Source organism: Rhinatrema bivittatum, chromosome 6 (genome assembly GCF_901001135.1).
Source record: "Rhinatrema bivittatum chromosome 6, aRhiBiv1.1, whole genome shotgun sequence".
NCBI classification, from domain to species: Eukaryota; Metazoa; Chordata; class Amphibia; order Gymnophiona; family Rhinatrematidae; genus Rhinatrema; species Rhinatrema bivittatum.
The window spans coordinates 86,205,742-86,232,436 of record NC_042620.1 but is presented as its reverse complement, the minus strand read 5'-3'; the positions used below and the strand labels follow the sequence as shown (position 1 = coordinate 86,232,436).

At 39.9% G+C, this 26,695-nt stretch overlaps 1 protein-coding gene across 6 annotated transcripts in view; it reads right to left on the bottom strand.

The window, feature by feature from the left end:
- Nucleotides 1–26,695, bottom strand: part of PKP4 (plakophilin 4) — a 578,155-nt gene that overhangs the window by 455,990 nt on the left and 95,470 nt on the right. For 4 of the 6 annotated variants that reach the window (XM_029605541.1, XM_029605538.1, XM_029605536.1 and 1 more), the window contains one exon: nucleotides 5,222–5,355. In XM_029605541.1, coding sequence (XP_029461401.1) covers nucleotides 5,222–5,350 — 129 coding nt within the window. In that variant the 5' untranslated portion in view covers nucleotides 5,351–5,355. Of the gene's footprint in view, nucleotides 1–5,221; nucleotides 5,356–26,695 lie in introns of those variants that run through there. The other 2 variants (XM_029605537.1, XM_029605543.1) reach the window with 2 other exon arrangements.

Here is a 26,695-nt window from a genome sequence, read left to right as displayed (position 1 = left end):
CTTTAAAACTTAACTTTTGGAAGTTGCTTTTAAATCCTAAATACTTCTGTATTATAAACTCCATTGAAAAAGGACTCTCATATATATATCTAGAAATAAATAGTAATGACAGTAGGAGCAGAAGTAGCACAATGGCTTGATTAATATGAAACGCAGATATCACTTTTGGAAGGAACTTGGGATGAGTGTGGAGATATACCTTCAGTGAAAAAATTGCAGGTATGGTGAACAAAGTCAAAGCCTTTAGTTCACTTATTCTTCATTCCAAAGTTGCAGGCATGAGAAAACAATTTCCAGTTGAGAAATTTCAAGTCCTTCTTGAGAAGTTCGAAGGGAAGTTTCATGAGTTGAACTAGGATTACACAGAGGTCCCAAGGCAGTGGAGGCTTGAAATGCCAGAGCCCTTTCATGGAGTTAACAGGCCTGGGGTAGAGGTGCATAAGAGGACTTGAGAAGGGGTCCAGTTGGCTGGCCCTACATCAAGTCAAAAACCTTTTCCATTTGAAGTCATATGATCTTCTGGTTAAAGGTTTCCTAGTGGAAATCAGAACATCCTCCACTTTTTGGGAAAAAGCAAAGAGGAAATGAGCCTTTTCCCACATTGCGCCAAGACTATGGAATAGTATTCCTGTGGAAATGTTTGTTAAGTGATTATAAAAGCTTTAGGAAAGTTCTAATAACTTATTTGTTCAGGGAAGCTTTAATGTTTTTGTTGGATTGTTTAATGTTATGCCTTTTATATTGTATTGTTTTGACTTTGATGTGTGTGATATGCTTGGTGGTTTATAGTTTTCCTGAAGCAAATCTATCCAGGCTCCTAAGAAATGAATTCTCCGAGACAGAACCATGTTTGACTTGATAAAGTTGACTATGAAACCCACATTTGCTATCCTCCAGTCTTCAGGTACAATGGATGATTTTAATGAGTTACAAATTTTACTAATAGGTCTGAAATTTCATTTTTCAGTTACTTCAGAACTCTGGGGTGTATACCATCCAGTCCAGGTGATTTACTACTCTTCAGTTTGTCAATCAGGCCTACCACATCTTCTAGGTTCACAGTGATTTGATTCAGTCCATCTGAATCATTACCCATGAAAACCTTCTCCATTACAGGTACCTCCCCAACATCCTCTTCAGTAAACACTGAAGCAAAGAAATCATTTAATCTTTCTGTGATGGCCTTATCTTTAACCCCTCGATCATCTAACGGTCCAACTGACTCCCTCACAGGCTTTCTGCTTCGGATATATTTTTAAAAGTTTTTACTGTGAATTTTTGCCTCTACAGCCAACTTCTTTTCAAATTCTCTCTTAGCCTGTCTTATCAATGTCTTACATTTAACTTGCCAACGTTTATGCTTTATCCTATTTTCTTCTGTTGGATCCTTCTGTGCTCGGACAAGATAAATGTCCGTGACGGCTCATGAGGTAACTCCTGCACATGCTCAACTGAACTCAAAGCTCTACTAGCTTGGAGAGACGATTCAGTTTGGTGCCACCAGATGACATCACCCACATGTACTGGCTAATTCAGCCTGCTTATCAACATAAAAAGGCATGGTCTTTCATCAATTGTTAATTTGAGCTTTTGATTATTCAATGTGTGAGATGAAATAAAAGTATTATAGAACTAATGAAGGACCAGTATTTTGATTTTAAATGTTCAGGCCTATTAAAATGTTCATGAATACTTTTTAATTATAGTTTTATGAAGAGTAATAGGCAGTGCCCCTTCAAAATATAAAGAGGGCACATCACCACTGGGAAAGCTGTGGACATTAATAAGCTAGAAGCATTGTCTTCCTTGGTTTAATGTTAAGGTGGTTTTATCATACTGAATCAAAGGAGCACTTGCCTCACTTTTCTTTGTGGTTTGTAAAGTGGCTAAGAGGATCAGCTTATATGGATAGCATCTATTTTTCCTGGCCCTGTTATTCACTGGAGGATAGCAGCAACTACAATGCATGCAAGGCATATTTCACCAAATATCTTCTGGGTATGAAGAAACACTGTAATAATTATTTTGGACAAGTATTCGAATACATCTGTAAACAGTTTTTGTATTCATCAGTTTGTAGCTATATCTCGTTTCCTGCATTATGGTATGCAAGATTTTATTTGTAAAATAAAAGGATGAAAGATGTAGATGGATGGATATTGCTAGGTAGAAACAAAAGCAATATGGCAGCTTGAATCTTGCCCTCTCCTCCACAAAACAAAAATGACCAAGAAAATAAAAATGCTCTAAATTGAAGAAAATAAAGTATAGAAAATATTTTCTGAGAATAAGGAAATATTTTAACAACATTTTCTAGATTATTATTTAAGGAACACTGCTGCTTTATAAGTTTTGTGAATACCTAATTTTTTTGATTTATTAATATGATGTGCTGAATTTAACCAGAGCTGTTATGATCTAATGTTTGTAATAATTGATTAGTGAAGTACAAACCATATATCAGAGAGAAATACAATGGGGCTGGTACAGCCATTGATTTTTTGGTTTGTACACAACTTATATCTGCAGTTTACATTATACTAATTCAAATGAAAGTGTGCCAGTTTCCTAAGATAGATTTTTAAAACCCACAAAACTGTACAGCTATAACTAAGATAGCTTTTAACCAAAGTCTCTTATGTAACATTAGTACCTTTATTAAAGAAGGAATCAATCCTTTTAAAAGTTTAACATTTACATAGCTATAATAAAAGTACTCTACCATTACATTTTACTCTTGTAAACTGGAACTATAAGAGCCTTTCACAGGAAAAATAGGTGGCACCGTGGACTGAGTAGGGCTCCAACTGATTAATATTAAAACAAAATAATAAATCCAAGATAATTACCTCACATGCATTAGCTACCATACACCGAATTCTGATTCCAGTTTCTCTACTACAGTTCTACTATTAGGATTATAATGACCTACTAATCAACAGTAGTTAAATTCTACCCCTGCTAACATCACTTCTTTAAAGTCCTAGCTAAATTTTAGCAAAAGCCTGAGCCTTAAGATCATGCTGTACTGTAACACAGGATTTCTAGATAAAGATTGCATGTGCGCCAAGCCAAAAAAAAAAAATCTCAAAATTTTCACATTTGTCACCACATTTTCTTATATCAATTCTGTTTTAAAAAAAAAAATGGCAAGGGAAATGTTTGCTAATTTGATCGTGATATGAGTACCATTCAAATTTATAAAATACAATTGTATCCTCTGATTTTATTTCTGAAGTTGAATGATAATACAGCAAGCATAATCAAGCTGAAAAAGGATTTTAAAAAGTTGCGTTTGTTTTTCTCTGAAAGATGTGAGAGTAGGAAAACTAAGCTAATGATTGAAAATGTGCTTTTCATTAAAATGCACTCTCATAATTAAATAATAAATTCAGTACTCCCCTCTGTTTTAATCCTTGTAAATCATATTGCAGTACATATAGCCTTATTCATACCAAGCAGTCTAACATCTGGAACTTCTGAACTACTACCACCCAATTATAATTAGTCTATTTTGAACAGCTGTTCTCTGCACTTTCACTAGAAACATGCATTTTTTTCAGCTAAATTGTAGAAAAGATGTTAAGCCTCTGGAAGGAAGGCAGCTTATGTTAGCCAAGGTGTGGCTGTTTCAGTTGTCTCATGAGCCAAGAATTACTGGTAGTATTAAGTGTTAGCCGAATAAAAGGAAGTCACAGGCAGGTGCTCTACAGTATACCAAGTCTTCTCATTCCTGAGGACTAAAACAAATAACTACCTTGGGAAAACTTCAAATTCAGGCATTCTGCCATACAGGAAGGGTGTGAACACTGGCATGCATAATCAGTCATTTATAGGCCTTTAAATGTCCAGACACTAGAAGCTTACACATTTACAAAATATTTACAAATATATTATGATAAAGAGGACACTGATATTTAATCAACATTGCCCCCCAACTGGAATATTAAAAGGGCACCTTTTTTTTTTTGTGATTTACTATTTAAAAATATCACAGCACTGAATAATGAAAGACAAAACAAAATCTGGCAAGACTTGGAAAATATTAACCTTAAGGCTCAAAACACTTTTTAGTGGCTCTATCCTATAATCTCTTCCTGAAAATGCATTCACAAAGTAAAATTCTTCCCCTGTCATTACTGTTACTAGAAGCAAATGAGTAAATAGTGCATCCAGTCTGCCCAGCAAGCTTCGTTCGGTAATAACTGCCACTCCGTGCAGGTTACCCCCATGTTTCTGTTAAGGGTAGTAACGTTCAGTGCAGTTATCCCAAAGCTTTATGATAACCCATAAAAAAAAGTTACTGATAGCAACATTTTTACTGGGTGATGAGCCTTCTTGGAAATTCAGACAGTGCTGCTAGTCGTGCTTTGCCTATGGACTTAGCTGCAGAAACAGTCCTGTGCTTTTTCCTTCATGTCTGGATATCTGTAATCCAGACCATAAAAGTCAGGGCCTGTGATTGTTGTCCTTTGAATCCAATTCCCCTCCCCTCGTCCACTGAAGCCAAGAATGATGTTGCAGTTGTGTTAAGACATCAAGGCTTATTGGTTAAGGGTAGTAATCCCCATGCCTTCTGTTAAGAGTAGTACTTGCTGCTCCGTGTAGGTTACCCCCATGCTTATATGTACCCCAGACCATAACAAAAAAAAATACTGCTTTTTCTGTACATCCTCCAACTTAATAACGTGGTAATAAATTGGAGCAACCAAAAGGTTAAAAAAAAAGAAAAAAGTGTGATGGCAGTCAGATTAGGAAAAGGGATGCTCAATTAACGAGCGTCCATCTCCCTAACCCGTAGCTGTGCACAGGTTAGGAAAAGGGACGCTCATAAAATTGAGTGTCCATTTTCCAGCCGATGTTTATTTATTTTTCATTTTCTTATAGCTCACCACTTCCATCTTGTATTCAGAGTTGGATTACAGATCTTTGAACATCCATATAAATTATCAGCAAATCAAAAAAAATGCATACATCAGTTAAATGCGTCAGCAAGAGACAGCTTTCAGTTTCTTGTGAAATGCCTTCACATCTGTTTTTCCCCACAAATTTCAGTTGAAAAGCTGTTCCAGAGGCCTGGCCCCACATACAAAAAAGCTCTAGATTGGATAATTGTGTATTTATAATCCTACAAGTAAATGGCAGAAAAAAAAAAAAAAAAGTGTTCCTGCTACTCTGCTATATTTACTTTTAAAATGGATCAAAAAAGAAAAAATATTACCTGTTCTTTTACAGAAGCTAAAATAGTGGTTGCAGTGGTCTCAGGCTCCATGCCTGGAACTGTAGAGGCGTCCTGGGTGGTCTGTGGCAGCACCTCCTCCACCAACGAGGCTTGCTCAGGAGCTGGCATACCTGCTGCAACCAAAAATAGTTCGTTATAGTTACTTACATTTTGAAGAATTTTGTTTTGTAGCAATGTGCAACAAATAACATTTCTACTTATATTCTTGTAAACAATATTTTTTTTAAGCTGCAATGAGTTCTGTTTATGATTGGTATTGTACATTTACACTCATTCACCCTCATCCCATGACTGTTCTAAAGCCTCCTTTGTGTTAAAAGAGGCTTGCCTCCTGTGCATAGAAAACTTTGAGATACTTAAATGTTTCTATCATGCCTTTTCTCTAGGGTTTATATATTTAGATCTTTAAGTCCATCCCAAATATGTGTTAAAACAAAGAACACTGATCACTTTAGTAACTACTCTGGAGAGACTCCATCTTTATTATATCATTTTATTTTATTTATTTTTATTTATTTAGTATTTTTATATACAGACATTTGATCTCAATCGAGATATCAGACCGATTTACATTCAGGTACTGTAGGTATTTTCCCTATCCCCAAAGGGCTTACAATCTAAGTTTTGTACCTGAGGCAATGGAGGGTAAAGTGACTTGCCCAAGGTCACAAGGAGCAACAGCAGGACTTGAACCCTGGTCTCCTGGTTCATAGTCCACTGCTCTAACCACTAGGCTATTCCTCCTCCCTTAAAGATGTGGTCTCCAGAATCGTACACAGTATTCCAACTGAGGCCTCACTAAGGATCTATACAGGGGAAATATTAAATCCCTTTTTCTGCTGACCATTCTTCTCCCTATGCAGCCAAGCATCTTTCTGGCTTTTGTCATCGCTTTATCCACCTGTTTGGCCACCTTAAGATCAAATACAGTCACTCCCAGATCCTGCTCTTCTTTTGTGCTTAGACAAATTTCACCTTCAAGTTTTAAAATGAAATTGTATTTTAGTAACTTTAATAAGGTATGAAAGCATTGATCATTATATTTTTGTTTTATGCTGATGTATTGTCAGTTAAATAACTTTTTACACTGTAAACCGATGTGATGGTAATAACCAAATACTGGTAAAAAAAAACCCTTTTAAAACAAACACATACTAAACCTCTCCTTTGGGTTTTTGCATCTTTTAAATGCATTACTCTGCATTTTTTAGCATTAAATATTAGCTGCCAGACCCTCTGGTCTCTGTGTATAAGCTGAAAACAGCACCCCCACATTATGAACTCCAGGTTGAGCCCCACAGACTAACACTAGCCCCAGAAATGCTGATCCATCTTTGGCCAGGAGTTAAATTTCCATAGTTAAGAAAACATGAGTTAAGCCTGCACACTCTTTCTGCAATGGGGAATAACAGTACCTTCCCAAAAAGACTTTGCAAAATGTGAAAAGTGTACAAGAGTGTAATCTTAAAAATACAAATCGAAAACTTTACCTTCCCACTGTACAAAGTTGGTAGACACTTGTTCTAAACAACTCATGGTTGTTATTGCTGCAAAAGGGGCTTCCAAGTATTTAATCAAGGGGTGTGAACACTTATGCAGTAGCTTTTTTAAATTCTCAATTACTTTTTGAATATTTCTGTAAGTGTTCTTTCAAATGAAAGTATATAGTGAAAAGATCAGTGAGACAAGCTACTTTAATACATTTTGATTCGCATTTGTTTTAAGACTGCAGATTGTGACGTACATAAGTATGAAGACTTTTGCAAGGTTGTTTAGCTAATGCCTCGATTAAAATAGGATTTGCATGGAGGAGCGCTAATTTGTGCGCACATTTTTTAGTCACATTTGTGTATGCTAACATTGCCGCAAAGCCAAGTGCATCTTATTACACTGGCCTATAAACTATCAGTTAAAACAAAAATTACTATGACACTAAGGAAACTGAGTTGTTGCTACTCTGATCCTTATCAGAGCCACATGCAGATATATACAAAGCAATATAGTATAAACTGAAATAGGAGCTTACAGACAATTTTAAAAAACAAAGTGTGGGCAGCAAGGAAATAAACTATACATAATCTTATTCTCTCCAAAGTAAAAAAAAAAAAAAAATTAACATAAGAACATAAGGATTGCCATACTGGGTCAGACCAAATGTTCAAACCCAGTATCCTGTTTCCAATAATAGCCAATCCAGATCACAAGTACCTGGCAGGATCCCAAAAGGTTGATAGATAATACAAATTTTATGTTCTTATGACAGCAAAATATGAAGACTTTGGAATAAGACCTGCAACAGTAAAATAAATAAATACAAATTTCTCTAGAAAGGTATAAATTGATATTTTAAATAATCTACTTATAGATATACTGTCAGAATAGCTTCCAGAAACAGTACTCTCTCACATCATGTTTTGAACATCTTGAAAAGAAAACTGGATATCTAGCATATATTAGTTTTGTCCTTATATTATACCTTTCCATGGGCTAAGAGACTCTTCAATGTGGATTACAATTAGGTGAAATTTAAAAAAGAAGAGAGGGAAAAAAAATCAGTGTTCTACAATCAAGGCAAAATGAAATATGGATCATAGACAAAATATGTACCCTTAAAATATCAATAAATAAAAATTACAGTTATATATCCCCAGACATTAACCCCGTCTTATAACCCAGATTATCCAGGCAAGAAAATCTAATGGGGCCGATGTAATAAGACCAACGGCGAAACAAGCGCTAGTTGTGAGAGCGGGGTTTATATCTCACAGAGGTGCTGAAACTGGCACCTCAGAGATATAAAGAAACAAACAAAAAAAAAAAACATTATGCAAATGATTTGCGTGCACAAATTCGTACAATCATGAAGAAATGCGTATATATACACATGGTAAAGCCGTATGTAATAAACAGCTGCATACGTGCCAATAATCCACACCAAAAATATGTACATAAAAGCTAATGTAGTGAGCAACCTAGTCTCCCTTTTTAGAGAATTTATGACCCTACAACAGGAATGCATGTATCTCTAACTGTGGGCTGCAGAAAACATGACAAATATATTAATAGATAATTCACTCCTCATGCCACAACCTCTGACACCTGCCAAACCTTCTGCTGTTGGCATCCTTTGGTGAAGCCACAGCATAAACCACAGCATCAGGAACAGCTGGACACAAACAGAATTTCCATAGTAACACCAGAGCTGCTCGGGGACACAACCATACCACCCCAATGCAAACAATGGAATAAAATGGCCCCTGAGTTGGCACTGTCATTTAACTCTTGCTCTAACCATAGTGCTAAAAAAAACAAAAACACATTAAAAGACATATGCACTAACATTTCTAGTTTCTAGCACAGCTCCCTGCATTGCTTGTGAATAGATAATCACCTCATTTGCAAACCATTAGCAATCACTTGAGCAGAAAAAGCAACGGGTCAGTAAGTGTGTTTGTACGCATGTTTTCCCTGCACACAAAACCCTTATTACATACCTGTCCAGGAAAATGCATGTACAAACGTGTGTACAGCCACAATCCCATGGCAGCTTCAGTGCACTTTTACATCGGCCCCAATATTACTACAATAAGAATGTATACTACATTGTGACATTCATAAGCATAAGCTTCTTAGGCTACATCTTTACAGAGTTGAAAGCCTAAGAGTACAGTCTGAAAGAGAGAACAGTACATTCGGGCCGATACAGTAAAAGTCGCGGGAGACTTTTACTGTATCGGCCCACTCTCCTGTGCGCGCGATTCTGTATTCAAATGAGGGAACGCGGCAAAAAGAGGCGCTAGGGACACTAGCACGTCCTTAGCGCCTCTTTTGGACAGGAGCGTCGGCTGTCAGTGGGTTTGACAGCCGACGCTCAATTTTGCTGGCGTCTGTTCTCAAACCCGCTGACAGCCAAGGGTTCAGATACCGGATGCCAGCAAAATTGAGCATCTGGTTTCCAACCCGTGAGCAATGGGCCGATTTCAATTTTTTTTCTTTTTTTTTTTTTAAACTTTCGGGACCTCCGACTTAATATCGCCATGATATTAAGTCGGAGGGTGCACAGAAAAGCAGTTTTCACTGCTTTTCTGTGCACTTTCCCGGTACCTGGAGAAATTAACGCCTACCTTTGGGTAGGCGCTAATTTCTGAAAGTAAAATGTGCGGCTTGACTGCACATTTTGCTTTCTGAATCGCGCAGGAATACCTAACAGGGCCATCAACATACATTTGCATGTTGCAGGCGCTATTAGGTTCGGGGGGGGGGGGGGGGGGGGGGGGGGGGGTGTTGGACGCGCGTTTTCGACGCACTATTACCCCTTACTGAATAAGGGGTAAAGCTAGCGCGTCGAAAACGCGCGTCCAATCGCAGGTTAACAGTGCGCTCTGCCGGAGCACACTGTACTGTATCGGCCTGATAGCACAGATAAGTTTAAGGGTCAGCAATCATGGACTCTAATCAGGACTTCCACCTCTGACCATAGGCATGCCGCATGACAAATAGCTAGTCAGATACATTGTTAACCAAGTAAGCAATTTTGTTAATGTTTCTTTCCTTCAGCAGCTGCCATGCAGTGTGAGCAAACTAAAGCTGTCATGCTAGCATCTCAGAAATGGTTGCATGTATCCTTTTTAAGTATCTAAGAACCATGCTGGGATCGAAGGTGACTTATAAAATGAAATGACTATCATTACTGTTGGCAGAAGAGAAACACAGATGTCATCTACCCTATGGTGAGAGTTAGCAGATGGCACATTAATCAAAAGCAAGATACCAGTGGAGGAGACTCCATGCTTAGCAATGCATATTACACACACATGGTGTTGCCTCTGAGTCAAGAGATTCATCAGTAACATAGGTATGAACACAACTAGAACATCTCGCTAATCAGCTTTAAAACTTGCCAGAAGAAAGTCAAAAGGACAGAACTGAAAGGCTAGTCTCAGAAATGCCCACATGCTCAGGGTCTGAGATGTCGTCAATTTGTCACTAAATGGAATGAGACTTCAAGGCTGGTGGAGCATTTAAGGGTTTTTTTGAAACAAAGAAACTAAGGGGCTGATATAATAAGCACGCTAAGCCTACTGCGGGTTTTTACACACATTTAGTGCTGCTTTTTCGGTGCCAACATAGCCCTGGCATGTAAAAAGGGTTTTAGAGCTGAAAAAACCGAGTTGCTTGCCTGTAACAAGTGTTCTCTGAGGACAGCAGGATGTTAGTCCTCACACTTGGGTGACATCAGATGGAGCCCCGATGCGGAAAACTTATGCAAAGTTTCACTGAACATGCCTTATACCACACAGGGTCCCTCTTCAGTCTCGTAACATAGAATTATGATTAAAATAAAAACAGGAGAAACCCTACTCTGCAGAGTGGCAGGTGCTTTTTGTGAGGACTATCTTCCTGCTGTCCTCTGAGAATGTCTGTTACAGGTAAGCAACTCTGCTTTCTCAAAGGACAAGCAGGATGGTAGTCCTCACAAGTGGGTGAATACTTAGATACAGGCTGATCCCCAACACAAAAAGGGGACCAGACACCTCACCAGGTGCCAACAGGCACAACCACACCGGTGCTGTTAGTAACAGTAGGGAGACAGCCTGAACCCAAACAATGGGCTCTAGGATGGGAGAGTTGGGTTCTATGCTTCAAACAGGTACCGAAGGACGGACTGGGTGAACCTACTATCATGTCAGCAACGTGATGTGAATGTGTGGAGAGAACTTCACTTCGCAGATCTCCTCCGTGGGAACTGCTCATAAGTGGCCATTGACGCTGCCATGGCTCTGACAGAATGAGTCTTGACACGACCCCCAAGATGTAGTCCTGCCTGGGCTTAACAGAAAAGATGCAATCTCTCCTAGTCAACTGGATAGTGTCTGTTTGGCAATGGCAAAGCCCAACCTATTTTTGTCAAAAGAAAAAGAAAAGTTGGGTAGACTGTCTATGGGCTTCAATCAGCTCCGGATAGAAGGCTAAGGCTTGCTTGTAGTCCAAACTGTGTAGGGCTCTGTTTCCTTGATGTGAATGTGGTCTGGGAAAGAAAATTGGCAGGACAATTGACTGGTTAAGATGGAAATCCATCACTACCTTAGGCACCTTTGACATGCTGGAATTTACACCACAATGTTTTGTGGTATCTGAGAAAACTGGGATTCTGCTTTAGTTTTGCTCTGGATCAAGTGCTGGGATGGGTTGGGGTGGAGCTTTGGACTGGAATGCTTGCCAACATTCTGCAGCCTCTAACTGTGCCTCATGAGCACCAGAATTCTACTTAAGGCCAGACAATTATGCCTTCCAAACACCACCACCACCACCACCCCCTACACCTCTTTTAGCCTATAACTTCAACAAGTGGAACAAGTAGAAATACTATACTGAGCCATAGCAGACATTCAATATGTAAAAAAAAACATCACTCCTTTCACAAAACCTATGTCGGAAAGAATTTTTGAAGTTATGCTTTGCTCCACTTCTTTCAAAGAGTTGCTGTGAAAGTCACTTAGAGTATCAGTCCAAGAACTGTAAAACTGGGGCACTCCTAAATTTAAAAAAACCCAAAACAAAAGCTTTACCATAAAACATTAAGCAGACTATTTGCCATGCCTCCAGAACAGTCTTTACTCCTAATGCTATAGAGTTATCTGAAAAGTTGTATATATACTAAGGATACTATTTAATTTTGAAAGTCATATGAAGTTTGCTTCAGAAAAATAGAGAAAGTGAAAAACACTAAGAAATGTGTTAAAATATGCATGTTAATTTTGCTTCATTTTAATGTCAAATAATGTCACATACAACTTCTGCAGAGGAGTAAAAACAAAAAAAAAAAAAGTCATCTGTATTATATCCTATATTTTTTTTCCCTTTATACCACACTCATTTTGGCAGTAAACTCTCCCCAATCATTTTTGTGCCATGTGGCTCTTATATTATGCGATACCTTTAGAACAACCACATACTTATCAGTAGACTTCCAAAAATCAAAAGCGTACTATTACTTCTAGGAAAACAAGCCATTCTTTGCATTGCTTATGTATAATACTGATTTGAGTTCAGAAATATATCAAAATAACTATTGAACTTGTGCTCCCAATCTATTTTCCACAATACAAATGAGAAGGAGCTAGAAAAGTCCATTACCAGATTAGATTAAAGCAACAATTGCAAAGGTTCTAGAGAATAAACTGGATATATTTGTAACCCCTAAAAACAAATGACTAAGTCTATAATGGATAGTAGAGCCAATGATATTTGTCCAGAATACTAAGGAAGCTGAATTTAATTAATTATCAGTTTAAATACTATGGAGAAAAACTTATCAAGCTGTGGTACAAAAAATGTAGAGGATTTACATATTGCTGCATATTTTTGGGACTTGTAGAATCCAAAATGCAGGATACCACTTCATCCTATCTTTATCTTCTCCCAGGGGCTGACAGACTGAGGAATCCTCCTCTAGGAATATGCAAAGTCATGGGGGCCTTGGAGTAAGAAAAGAGGGCACAGCTCTAACTTAAAGAAAGAGCAGACAGACATCAAGGTTCTAGCATATTTTTACACTAGTCATAGGACAGATTAGATTAGAACATGCCATACTGAGTCAGACCAAGGCTGGACTTGGAGTAGTTGATCAGAAACCCGAGAGACAGCAACGTATGGATAGTTAGATGTAAGGAGGTTAATACATCCATCTGAGTCGGAGCCCTTATCAGCCAATCATCGAGATAAGGGTAGGCATGGATGCCCTGACATCTCAGATAGGCCGCTACTACAACAAGGGCACTTGAAGACTCGAAGAGCGGATGGATAGGCCGAATGGCAGTACCCAGTACTGAAAATCCCGGGGGCTGGGCAGGAAATGAAGGAATTTGCAGTGGAACAGAGTGATCAAGATGGGTGTATAGGCGCCTTGAAGATCTAGAGAGCAAAGCCAATCTCCTCTTTGTAGAAGAGGCAGTGGAGAACCCAAGGTCACCATCCTGAACTTCTCCCTCTGAAAGTATTTGTTTAAGGTGCGCAGGTCCAATATTGGACGAATTCTGCCTGACTTTTTTGAGATGAGGAAATACCTGGAATAGAACCCCTGCTGCGAGACGGGCACTGGTTCTATTGCCCAGGATTTCAGGAGGGTTGATACCTCCTCTTCCAGAAGAGAGGAGTGGTCGGATGAACCCCACATCGACCGAGGTGGGGAGCCTGCTGGTACCGATAGGAAGTTGAGGTGGTAGCCTTGGGTCATTTCAGCAAGTACCCACTGGTCTGAAGTGATCATGTGCCATATGTTGGTGAAATGGCACAGTCGATCGCCGACTGGTTCGGACGGTAGAGAAGGATGGCTTATGCTCTCCATCAAGGAGTCAAAATCCAACAGCTGGGCCCAGTTGAGGGGATGGCTGGGTCTTCTGAGGTCAGGCCTGGAAGGACGACCGAGTGGCAGGAGTATAATATCTCCGTAGCGTGAAAGATGGTCGCTTAGAGTCCCTTCCGAATGTTCTCTTAGAAGTGGACGGAAAATCAGAGGGTACTGAGGAAAGCTGGTGCAGCGTTTCATGGTAGTCCTTTAGCTGTGCCACTGTTTCCTGGATTTTGTCCCCGAAGATATTATCTCCAGCGCAGGTAGGTCTGCTAACCAGTCCTGCACTTCTGGTCATAGGTCTGAGGGCTTCAGCCAGGCCCACCTTCTTGCACTAATCCCCACTGCAGACGCTCTGGAGGCAGTGTCAAAAATATCATAGGCAGCGCAGACCTCGTGCTTGCCAGCATCTAGGCCTTTTTGAGCGGTTCCTGGAATTGTTCTGGTAAAGATTCAGAGAAATCTTGGATCTTCTTGAACATGTCCCTGTTATACTGGGTCATGTATAATTGGTAGGAAGCAATGCGAGAAATGAGAATTGAGCCATGGAAGACATGCCTACCAAAAGCATCCAGGTACCTCTGTTCTTTCCCTGGAGGTATGGAGGAATGAGGTTTAGAACGTCGTGCCTTCTTCTGGGCTGACTCCACAACCACAGAATGGTGATCCAGCTGTGTTCTTTAAAAGCCAGGGGCTGTCTGGACAAGGTAGTTGGCATCTGTCTTTCGGTTGACAGGTGGTACCGAGCCTGGGTGCTCCCAATTCCTTTTCAGCACGTCAATTAGGATTTCATGAATAGGAATAGACATGATTTCCTTTGGGGCATCCAGAAACTGGAGTACTTCCAGCATCTTGTACCTAGAGTCCTCTTCTGTCTGAAGCTGAAATGGAATCGTTTCAGACATTTCCTTTATGAAATTAATAAAGGAGAGATCCTCTGGAGAAGAGTGTCGTCTTTCCTCAGGGGGAGAGGGCTCTGATGGTAAATCATTAGAATCCTGGGAAGAGTCATCGGTCCAAGGATCATAAGATTGATCCCCTGCTCCCATAGGATCAACTGAGGGAAGAAATTGTGTTAATCCTGAAAGATCAGGCCTAGGCATCGATGGCACCAGAGGAGGCACCGATGGAAGACGATGCAGTACCAATGGAACTGGTGACATCGACTGGTTAGTCGGTGGCAAGATTCCAGATGGTGGTATGGGTATCCGTGTTTCTTCATCTTCTGATGACAAGGGTATCGGCGTGGAAGGAGGTGGAGGTACCGGTACTCTGTTCCACCGGTGGAAGAGCACCGATCAGCACATCCAGTCTACCTAGGAGTGTGCAAGCACCGTGGGTATCGGGTCTGTGACTGGGGCTGGCATCGGTGTCTGTGCCAATGGAGGTTGGAAGCCCAGAAGTGCCTTACCGATTGCCTCTTGGACCATCCAATCCAATTCCTCGCGGAAGCCTGGGGCATGTAACCCCAGCTCTGGAGTGGGAGGCAACAGAGGCGTAGCCCGAGGGTCCACTGGTAAAAGTGGAGTCGCGGCTCCCTGCACCGATGAAGGTGGGGGAACACCTCGGTGATCCGGTCGCAGAGGAGGATGGGGCCTTCTCTGGAAGGGATTTCTTTGTCTGTGGCTCTGTTGATGCTGATGGCTTGCCTGCAACAGCGGATTGAGCCTTCCGATGACTGTGTCGACGCTTTTCACGATGTTCTCCTTGATCCTTCTCCTGAGGCAATGAGGAAGAAGTCGACACCTTTGGAGTAGTCTATGCCGGTCGGGCAGCACTGGTGTCCCGGCTGCTGGCGAGAGGTCAATGGCACCGGCTCAGACAAAGTCGAAGCGGTCGATGAAGTCGGAGGGTTTTGAATGAAAAAGAAGCTCCATCTTTTCTAAGCGGGCTTTATGGCCCTTTGGCGTCATTTGGGCACATTTGGTGCAAGGTAGGATGTCATGGTCGGACCCCCAAGCACAATACACAAACTCTATGCAGGTCTGTGATGGACATTGTCTGAGGACAATCGGGGCACCAACGAAAACCTGACGTCATGGCTTTGACAAAAATTTAGCGACGGTGCAATCGATGGCCAGTAGGCCCCGAAGGGAAAACTCGACGGGAATCGACCGCAAACGAGGGAAAAGCCTTACCTTTCGACCGTGGAGTAAGGATATCGATAGGGGCACCCCTATGGGGTAGAATTTTTTGAAAATTTAGAAAGAAGTTCTGTGAGGAAATTTCCTGTATGGAATCTCTAGAAAGCTCCTTAACCTGCGTGGCTACTGCTGCGTGGAAAAAAAGACTGAAGGGGGACCCCTGCTGGATGCAGGGTTGGTGCCGTGCTGGGCATGCCCAGTAGGTGCTAGTCAAAGTTCTAGAAACTTTGACAAAAGTGTTTCGTGATTGGGCCCCATCCTGATGTCACCCATATGTGAGGACTATCATCCTGCTTGTCCTGTGAGAAACAGGTCAATCTATAAGGAAAAGAATAAATGGACATAAATCTTACATTAGAAATAGCAACATTCAGAAACAGGTAGGAAAACATTTCAACCTTCCAGGACATTCTCTATCTGACCTCATGGTTGCCATACTCATACAGAGAAACTTCAAAGGAGCACTCCAGCGTGAAACTGCTGAATTGAAACAAAAAAAAAAAAAGTTTACCACCATCACCCAAGGTCTGAATAGAGACAATGATTTCATGACTCATTACAACAAGCTATGAACTTAAACAGTTATCAGATCATTCTTTTTATATTTATCTCAGTTGTTCATAGACTATACTACAATGCTATTAACACTCTCTCCGCACCATGTCCTACCTAATCCAATGCCTTCTCTCTGTTCTGTGTATATTTTATCCATCTCTTGTACAACACTTCATGCAAATGAAGTGGACTCTGTCTTTGAAAACTCATGCTCTAATAAAATTAGACTGTAAGGTACCACTAGACTCCTGTCAATGTGAAAGAATGAATTGTTGATATGCTCCCCAACTCTTAACCACTTAGCAAATTTCTATCAAGAGAAAAAGTGAATACCCTCTGTTGATGCATACTGTAAATGTAGTTGTACTGGTGTTTGGTTTCAAGTCAGATTGCTGGATATGGTTTATAATTATTGGTATGTGCTTAACCACACTGGCCTGCTCTGCAAACACAGCATATTTCTATACTACCCGCCAATTAACTAATACAAAACAAACGTTATTTCATCTTGCACGAGTTCTGTACAGACTACCAGCATAATACTTATTGGTTGAAAGGTTTGTCATATCACATTTCCAAAGGAATCTAGTGAACCAGTGAAATCTCCTTCCAAACACACATTGAGATGTCTTTTTTTTTTTTTTAAATCAAAATTACGAGCTGTAACAAAACCAGTCTCAGGGTACTTTAAAATTAAACAGCAAGACATGATAGGGATCATGGTGGGAGCATGGTCTGCCTGCAAGTCATTCACAGTTCAGTCCCTTCTTACTATTTTATAGCATATATTGTTGTCTCTTGCAAGACCAGGTGGATGATTCCTGTTCCATTTCATATCTCTATTTTCTACCACTGAAAAAGCTGACAACCCTACAGGGAGATAGTCACCCTCCCAACCTTCTTGTTCACCTTCAAAAATATCAATGGTAATATCTAGTAAGGGTAGAATGATTTACAGGTTAGAAGTCTCATTTTATTTTCTGCATAGTTTAAAAAAAAAACATATGCTTGATTTTCAAAAATTTAAGCTTTTGTTCATACTAACAAGAGATGCAACTAGATGTTAAGAGTAGGGTAAATAGCCTTTGATGTGTGTCCAAATGTACTCAAGAGAAAAACAATGTTTAAAAAAAAAAAACCCAAAAACCCACACAGCTAGTGCACCCTATTTTTCAAAATCCTTTTTTACATGCATCACTAGGCAAGTTTCAAGATATTTATAACATACAGAAACAAAGCAAATACATTTTTTGATATCTTACAAGTTTATAACCTAAATTTATAATTTGCCAGAAAACAAGGGTGAGGCATTCATGATGGTTTGAAGAGTAAATTCTTTAAGATATCTGAACAAAGTAACAAACACTATTTAAAACTGCCAATTTCCTCTCTCGCCAAAATTCAAACTGCTTGAACTTGAATAAAGTTGCCCCACTTATCTTAGTGCAAAATGTCATAACAAAGATTACCTATTTTTTCTCTGGATCTCAGTTGAAAAAAAAAAAAAATCCATGCTTATTGGACTGAAGCATACACAGTACACTGCACTATGTATTATGTATCCACTATTAACATAGGCATCTCTTGGCTACTGTTATCCACATGAGAATAGAATAAAATTATGTTCAATCTATCATCTCTTTCCTGAAGGTGATCCAAGGTGATTTATAATACATCATAAAACAGCAAAAAATAAAATGCAATAAAGAATACAATGAAAATGTACACTACAATTGGACTGTATGTTTAGAATTATGCACAACTGATGTGTGCTTACTTATAAATAAAATAATTTTTGTTAATGGTTATTGTCCAGTGCATTGCTTGCCACACATTATTTTCTTGCTGTGTTTCTCCATGTGTGTGAGCTGTTTACTCCGCCCTTGCTCTGTGCTTATAACAAAAATTACAACAGGAACTCAACACTAACCAACCTCCTCCCCTGAATTACAACTGCCCATTGGTAATCCCACCCTATCTACAATTAAAGTAACTCCAACCTACAGTCTAGGAATAATTCCTCCTGTCCCTTCTGAAGAAGCTCTCAAAGGGACAATCTACTTTGGGAGTGACTGACCACCCAGCAAACAGCCTAGATCCCATAGATTATGTCTACCAGGATTTCTCTTTGCCATTAAAGAACTTTAGGATCCTTTTAATGCATTATTCTGAGAAAATGCTCCATTTTCTGGTTTGATTGTAGGACCACACTCCATGTGGTCCTACAATCTCAGGATATGTTTTTATTTTTCGAGGTCTTGAACCTCCTCTGGGCCTTCATACACAGTAAGTAAAAGCTATAAGCTTCTAATATCTAAATCCTGGTTCCACCAACACTATTTTCTTCACCAAAAAGGCTTACACTACCCATAATTCAAGACTGCCCTAGTCCCAAGGGACAGATATGCATGGGGTCTCTGGCACAATAACCCTTAAACCAGAGTACAACCTGGAAGCATTTTGAGACTTCCATATTCTTTATACCTATCCCTGTAAATTAAGAATCCAGGGAGATTAAGCTGGAAGACGTCTTAAAATGCAAATCAGAAAACCCAGAGCTAAAGGGAAAACTGCACTCAGGTCAAAGCATCATAACAGATTAAGACCTTTCACCCAGTTTGCCCTGTTATTCTGTATTATGCTGCCAATCATAGAAACTTGACCACTTGAATATCTTACTATTTATCAAAATCAAGTTGTCTTTCTTTCTAGTTCTCTATCATCCTAGGTAGATAAGAATACAAGATCCCATATTTAGTTCAACATATAGCCTTACCCAAAACATTGCATATACATAAACTGGACATATAATATAAGCCTTTCACCCAACATAGTATTTGAACTCAGAACCCTAAAATTGTACTCTATCAACTGAGCTAACTTGGATAATGGGAAAATATGCAACTATGGGCTAAAAAAACAAAACAAAAACAAACAAAAAACCCTGTTCTTATATGGGCCCTGATGCAGTATGGTGCGCTCGACTGAGTGCACAGTTAGCCCCCATTTGGCCATGCGTTTGAAGCGCTATTTTTACCCCTTATACAGTAAGGGGTAATAGCATGTGGAAAATGAGCTGCCAACCCCCTGAAACTAATAGCGCCCGCAACATGCCGGCACCAGGAAAGTGTACAGAAAAGCAGAAAAAACTGCTTTTCTGTACACCCTTCGACTTAATATCGATATTAAGTTGGAGACCCCAAAAATAAAAAAAATAATAATCATAACCCCCCCCCCCCCAAAAAAAAAAATTCAGCCCGCGGGTTGGAAGATGGACACTCAATTTTGCCAGCGTCCATTTTCCGAACCCGTGGCTGTCAGTGGGTTCGACAACAGACACTGGTAAAATTAGCCATCGGCTGTCAAACCCGCTGACAGCCGCCGCTTCTGCCAAAAAGGAGGTGCTAGGGATGCGCTAATGTCTCTAGCACCTCCTTGTTACCGCAGGCCCTCATTTGAATACTAAATCATTCGCCCAGGAGAGTGGCCTGGGCGCGCATCCGGAGAGCGGGCGTTCGCCTCTGAGTGCTGGCTCTCCTGCTCATTTTACTGTATCGGCCCATTAGAAACAGAAATATGATGGCAGAAAGACCATATGGCCCATCTAATCTACCTGTCCATCCAATTTATCTAGCCCTTAAAATTCCCATCATTCTGTCAGAGATCCCTTGCATTTATCCCATGCTTTCTTGAATTCAGATACTGTTTTTGCCTCCATCAACTCCATTGGGAGGCTATTCTATGCATCCACTACCCTCTCTGTAAAAAAAAAAAAAAGTTTCCAAAGTTTACTCTACCCCCTTTTTACCCTCCTGTCCACTGAAAGAGGCTAGCCTCCTGTGCATGGAAACTTTAGAAATATTTAAAATGTCCCAACATCTCTCCTCTCTTGCCTTTCCTCTAGGATATACATGTTTAGATTTTTTAGTCTATCTTCATATGCTTTAGAACAAAGTCAACTGATTAAATTAGTAGCTGTTCTCTGGACATACTCCAAACAGATTTACATCCTTTTGAAGATGCAGTCTCCAGAATTGTACACAATATTCCAAATGAAGTCTATGCAAGGGCAACATCACTTCTGTTTTTCTGCTAACCATCTCTCTCCCGATGCAGACAAGCATCTTTCTGGCTTTTGTCATCACTTAATTCACCTATTTGGCCACCTTAAGATCAGTTACAATCATCCCCAGATCCCATTTTTCTATTGTGCTTAGAAAAGTTTCACTCTCCCATGGGTTTTTGCATCCCAAATGAATTTAAAAAAAAATTTTTTTTTAAGCATTAAAGCTGCCATCCTCTAGACTATTCGAACTTTGCTAGATCCCCCCCTCATGTTTTCCACTCCTTCCTGTCTACCCTAGTGCAGATTTTGATATCATTGACCAAAAGACAAACTTTTCAACTTCCTTCTGCTATGTTGCTCATAAAAATACAGAAAAGAACTGGTCCCAGAACTGATCCCTGAGGCACACCACTAGAAACACCCCTCTCCTTGACGTGCACTCCATTTAGCACTACCTTGTCTCCTCCCACACACCCAGTTTCTTACCTAGTGAGTCACTCTAGCTTCCATACAAAGGAAACTCAATTTATTTATAAGTTTCCTGTGTGGAACCGTGTCAAAGGCCTTACTGAAATCCAAGTACTGTACGTCTACTGCTCTCTCTTGATCCAACCCTTTGGTGACTCAGTCCAAGAAATTAATCAGATTTCTCTGACAAGATTTACTTCTAGTACTAAAAAACCATGCTGCCTCTGATCTTACAATCCATTGGATTCCAAAACCTGTACTATCCTGTTTTAGCAGTGATTCCATTATTTTGTTCACCATAGAGGGCAGACTAACAATAGAGGGCCTACAGTTCCCAGCCTCCTCCTACTTTTATGAACAGGAACCACATCTGTCCCTCTCCAGTACTCCAGACTAAAAAAAATCAAAAAAACACACACCCCACCACTGAAAAAAAGTCACAGTGCAGCTGCCAGGACTTCTACGTTCCCTCAATAGCCTCAGATGTATTCCAACCAGCCTCATCGCCTTATCTACTTTTAGTTAGCATCTCAAGAACAGACTATTCAGAAAGTCAAATGGGTTTTACTTCACTTCTAATTTTATTAGAAATGAGGTAAAACTACAATACAAAAAACATGCACAATGCCCCTCCCATCTTAAAGGTCCTTACAAGAAACAGTGCATCAGTCCAAAACTAGATCCACATGCCAACACAAAAAAAGTTCTCCAACAAATCTGGGGCCTTCTTTCAGAAGTGTAGCTTGCAAAGAACTCTGTACATAATATGCTCTTCTTTCATGGTTAGTGTGACCAGGACTCCAGAAGCACCATTGGTGGAATAGTTTTCTACCCCCAAGATAGTGGGAATATTTATGATTTCATAATCATATTCTCTGCATAAAAAGTTTTTAAACCCAGGAAATTTCCTAGCGATCAATCATGGCCTGGTAGTGTGAAAGCAAGCGTCATTAACATTAGCCAAAGTTCTGTTTTCTTTTTTTTTTCTTCACTCTAAATTTTTTTTTTTTTTTTTTTTTTTTTTTTAATATGAAGCAGGCATAAGACATTCCAATACTGCAGCATATTCCAGAACAGAAAACCCCCAATCCTTCCCTCCCCAAATTATTTAGAATAGATAACTTTTCATGTGTGGTCTAACTAAATTAAAATTCCATAATCCATCCTTGTCTCAAACTGACACTTAGAGCCCCCAGTTGCCTAATCAGCATCTTTCCACAAAAAAAAAAAAAAAAAAAAATTATTTTTTTTTACACAAACTGAATAGTAAACTTCTTACTTTTGAAGACAATGCCAAAATGTAGTCATGCCAAATTTCTAAAAGTAAGTCATAGTATTTAGTAGATAAATGTTTGGCTGACATATGTTCAAATATTAAACTTATGTAAATGCAATTTCCACCGCAAAAGAACAGGGCACCCAGCAGGTGTCCAATAGGCCAATATTGATTTCTTAGCAAGCAAAAATGTTTTTCATAGGAATATTCTTCTTTCAGAATTCCAGACCTAACATCTGAGTATATCAAAAGACAGTTGCAAAGAGGTTCTCAGCCTCATACTCAAAGGTGATTCAAATAAACCATCAGTCCAGACCTTAACTTGTAAATGAGGACAACGCCGAAAATTATGAAAGTTAGAGTCTCGGGAAGAACACCATTTAATACAAAAGTGTGTTGAAAGAAAGTTCACCTTGTAGGGCAACATCTGGGACAAGTACATACGTTGCGAAAATGTACATCGAGTTTCATATAAGATCATATTTTTCATTATAGTCACTATATTAATACAAGATGGTAATTCCTCATATGTCAAAAAGACATTGTCACATTGCCATTTTTCCAATAAATATTTGAAAAGGCTCTAACTTATTTGAATTCCTTGTTTAAGGAAGTACAGAAGTACCTGAAAAGCAGAACAGAAATCAATTAAATTCCTCTTCTGCTGCAATATGGAAGATATCCTCAAACTCAGAGAGCCAGATTACATTAATAGCCTGCTGTAAAAGAATGGAAAGTCTCACTTGAATATATGCATAGAAATCTTTATTAGCTAGTAGATGTTTGACAGTCAATTTATGAAAGCAGCAAAAAGACATGGTACTTGGAACAAGAAAATGGTGCAGCAGGTGAAATGTCAAATCCTTCTAACTCTTGTATAATGGGTTCCATACATCAGGAGGGAAACAAGGGTTTCCAAAACTGGAAAGATATGGTGAAACCGCATCATTCTGAGAAAGTTTGATATTAAGTACTTTCCAGGCTTGTCTGCAGTGGGCCAGTAGTAGGAAAGATTTTACATGGTGTAGAATTTACATGCAACATTACATAATGAAAAAGGTAATATCCAATCCTGTAAAGATTTTGTGGGGCAATACTTTGCTGTGAGATATCAAAGATTTGTTACATCCAACATGCTAAAATTATAAACTTGCAGATCTGCGCATTAAAATCTTTAGCAGGACTCTAGCGTTATGATTGCCCCAGAGAAATCAGTGTAGTGTTCTATAAACTTCTAAGTTCCTTTTTATTTTTGAACCAAACTGGAGCAATCTGCAATACATATAAACATTTTGGTGGCTCCATCGTTTTAAAAAGATGTATTCAACTCATTATCAATTAAGGAAGGGAACGCCATTCTGACCATTTAGATTTCATTTTGTTCAAAAGGGGCCATATATTACATTCATAAACTCTGGAAAATTCCATAGGGATGATAATACCTAAATATTTCATCCCACTTTCTACACGGGAACGGGCCTACCCAAGATATTTTCAATGTACCTAAGATAACCATAACTTCAGATTTTTCTAAATTGATTTTGTCCAGAAACACTACCATAGGATTTGTCAAGAAAACTAAAATTTCATCCACAAATGCTGGAATTTTGAATTACTACAATTATCTCATAACAGCTGAGTATCTGTCAATCTTCCTTACCAAGGGATCTATAGAGCATATAAAGCAAAAGGGATAAAGGGCATCCCTGTCTAATACTCTATTTTATTGGAAAATCATCTGTCCATTTGCCAAAATGGCAGATCTAGTATTTTTATACAATATTGAAATATATTGTAGAATTTTCCCACAAAGTCATACCCTGTTGCTGTAGAAAACACAATCTGACCAAGATATATGACCAAAAGCTTTTTCTGAATCAAACCTCGCAACTGTGGATTTCCATAGACTGGGATTTGCAATGCATCACAGCAGTTAATAAATGAACAACATGAACATCTGCAGTTCTACCCTTTATATAAACCCCAACTAATTCAGGGTAATTAAATTAGTAAAAACCACACTAAGTTCATTTGTGATAATCTTAGCAAACAGTTTTAAGTCAAAATATAGCAATGAAATTAGCAGAGACAGACCTTTCCTTGGTTTGGCCAAAACCATAATCAAAGCCTTCATATCAGCTGGAAAGACTCCTCTTCAAAAGGGGTCTCAAATGTCTGAGTGGGTCTACAATTTGATGCAGCAATTTTAAATAAGTCAGCATTAAGATCATGTAGTCCTGGGGCCTTATTTCTAGGACAAGATTTATGGTAAATCTGTTTTTCTTGTTTTTGGAAAAAGCAGTGAACAAACAAGGCATAACATATGATACATAATGTGGTCTGTTACATATCATACAATCGTAAACTTCTATGACCATACTTTCCTCCCCCAGTACCCCTATGGACCCTTCCCCCATCCTCTCCCTCCCCCCCCCGTTCACCGAAAGGGACCATAAAGAAAATCGATCAATACATCAGAAATGCAGAATCTTACAATAATACCGTGAAATCTGAGCCTCTGACAGCTATACGATCAAGAAAAAGACCGAGTCTTGTGGAAGGTTTGGATAAACAGCAGCCAGACTGCATTGATAGCTCTCCTAGTCCGGATCGGTAGGTGACTGCAGGCCAAAGTTTCCAGTGTTAGCAGATGTAATATGGATGAGTGCCAGTATGTTAAGGATGGCCCCTCCGATTTCCTCCATGCCGCAAGGATGGCTTTACAGGCTAGTAAATAGACTTTTGTAATCCAAAGGGCTGGACCCTTTCTCCCTTTGAAAGATCTGGGGAAGATCCCGAAAAGTGCCACAAGCGGGAAAAATGGGATCATGAAGCCCACAATTCCGTTTGCAGAAGGAATGACTTTCTTCCAGAAAGTTGGTATTACTGGGCAGCCCCAGAGAGAATGGCCCAAATGTGCTCCCCTCTAGTTGCATTTGAGACACGTGTCAGAAGTGGTGATCCCCGCTCTATATGCTTGATGTTGAGATATAAAATCATCTACAGAATGTACATAACTGGTTTCTCGTAAGAGCGTGTTTCTCGTTATCCTTCTCATCATGGTGAAGGCAGACCTCAGTGCTGCGACAGAAATTGGATGACCTAGCTCTGACTGCCATTTAAGCCGCACCGCCTCTAGAGACCATTGTTTGTAGGTGGCCTCCAGCTGTGTGTAAAAATAAGAAATGGAATGCTTCTGAGGGTTGTCTGGATCAAACCAAGTTCGCAAGAGCTGCCACTTTGGATCCAAAAAGGTTGGAGAACCAAGCGATCGCATATGTCGGGCTTGTAGATACTGAAAATAATCATTGGAAGAGAGATCATAGAAGGAACGGAGCCCTGGGAAGTCGAGTAGGGTCCTATCCGCATGTAACATTTGTCCAATACATGTAAGTTGTGATTGTTCCCAGGTGTGGAATCTGGAGGAACCTGAGCCCGCAGGAAATGCTGGGTTACCGCAAAACAGGAGGAACGGTGATAAGCTGCCCAGCAAAGAAGCTTTTTGCATGAGCTACTTCAACGTCTGCCGCAGCGGTCGCAGTAGCAGGCCCGATCTTATTATAGTAGATATAGAGGCATATGATACATGTAGGGCATATCGAGGTGATATAGGAGTGAGTAGTTGGGATTCGAAGAGAGTATCAGAGAAAAATGTCGTGCCCAAAATCCAGTCTCCAATGCGTCTCAGATTGATCGCATAATTGTAAAGTTTCAAATCTGGGAGACCAAAACAACCTACGGACATCGGCCTCATCAGCAGTTGCAATGCCATCCTCTGTCTTTTCCCCTGCCATAGGAATTTTGTCACTACTCTCTGGAATTTAACAATGGTAGCTTGCGTAAGGAGAAGTGGAAAAACACTGAGAACATACAGCCAACGGGATAGTACAGTCATTTTCAGTAGTTGTATGCATCCTATGAGTAAGAGGGGAAGGTGTAGCCAGGCGGATAGTGATCTTTCCGTTTTTTGTTGCAAAGGGGACACATTGATTTCATACAAATTAGCAGGACACTTAGAAATCCAGACCCCTAAATATTTAATGTGATCGCCTGCCCATTTTAAAGGGAACTCCCCATTCCATGGGATGGAGTCAGCCGTCCCTATCACCATAGCCTCTGACTTGCCCAGATTTAGTTTGAGGCCTGCATGGAGACCATACTCTGAAATCACCTGAAGAGCTGCTGGAAGTGAGTGTATGGGATTTGTCAGGTGCAATAGGAACTCTGCAAAAGCTGCCGATTTGAACATCACTGGCCCCATCTTAATCCCCTCTATGCTCTGGTTCTCCTCCAGGGTACGCAGTAATGGATCCAGGGAAAGAACCAACAAAAGGGGGGATAAGGGACATCCCTGCCTTGTACCACGGGCCAATGTGAATTCTTGCAATAATTCCCCATTCACCCAAATGTTAGCCTGGGGGTTGGTGTAAATTGTCTTGAGAAATGATAAAAAGGGCCATGAAAGCCATAGTGGCTCAGAGTTTAAAAAAAGAAAGTCCAATTCACCCGATCAAAGCCCTTTTCGGCATCAAAACTGACAAAGTGAATCCAGTTGCATTTTTTGCGAAAAGGCTATGGAGGCCAGGACTCTGTG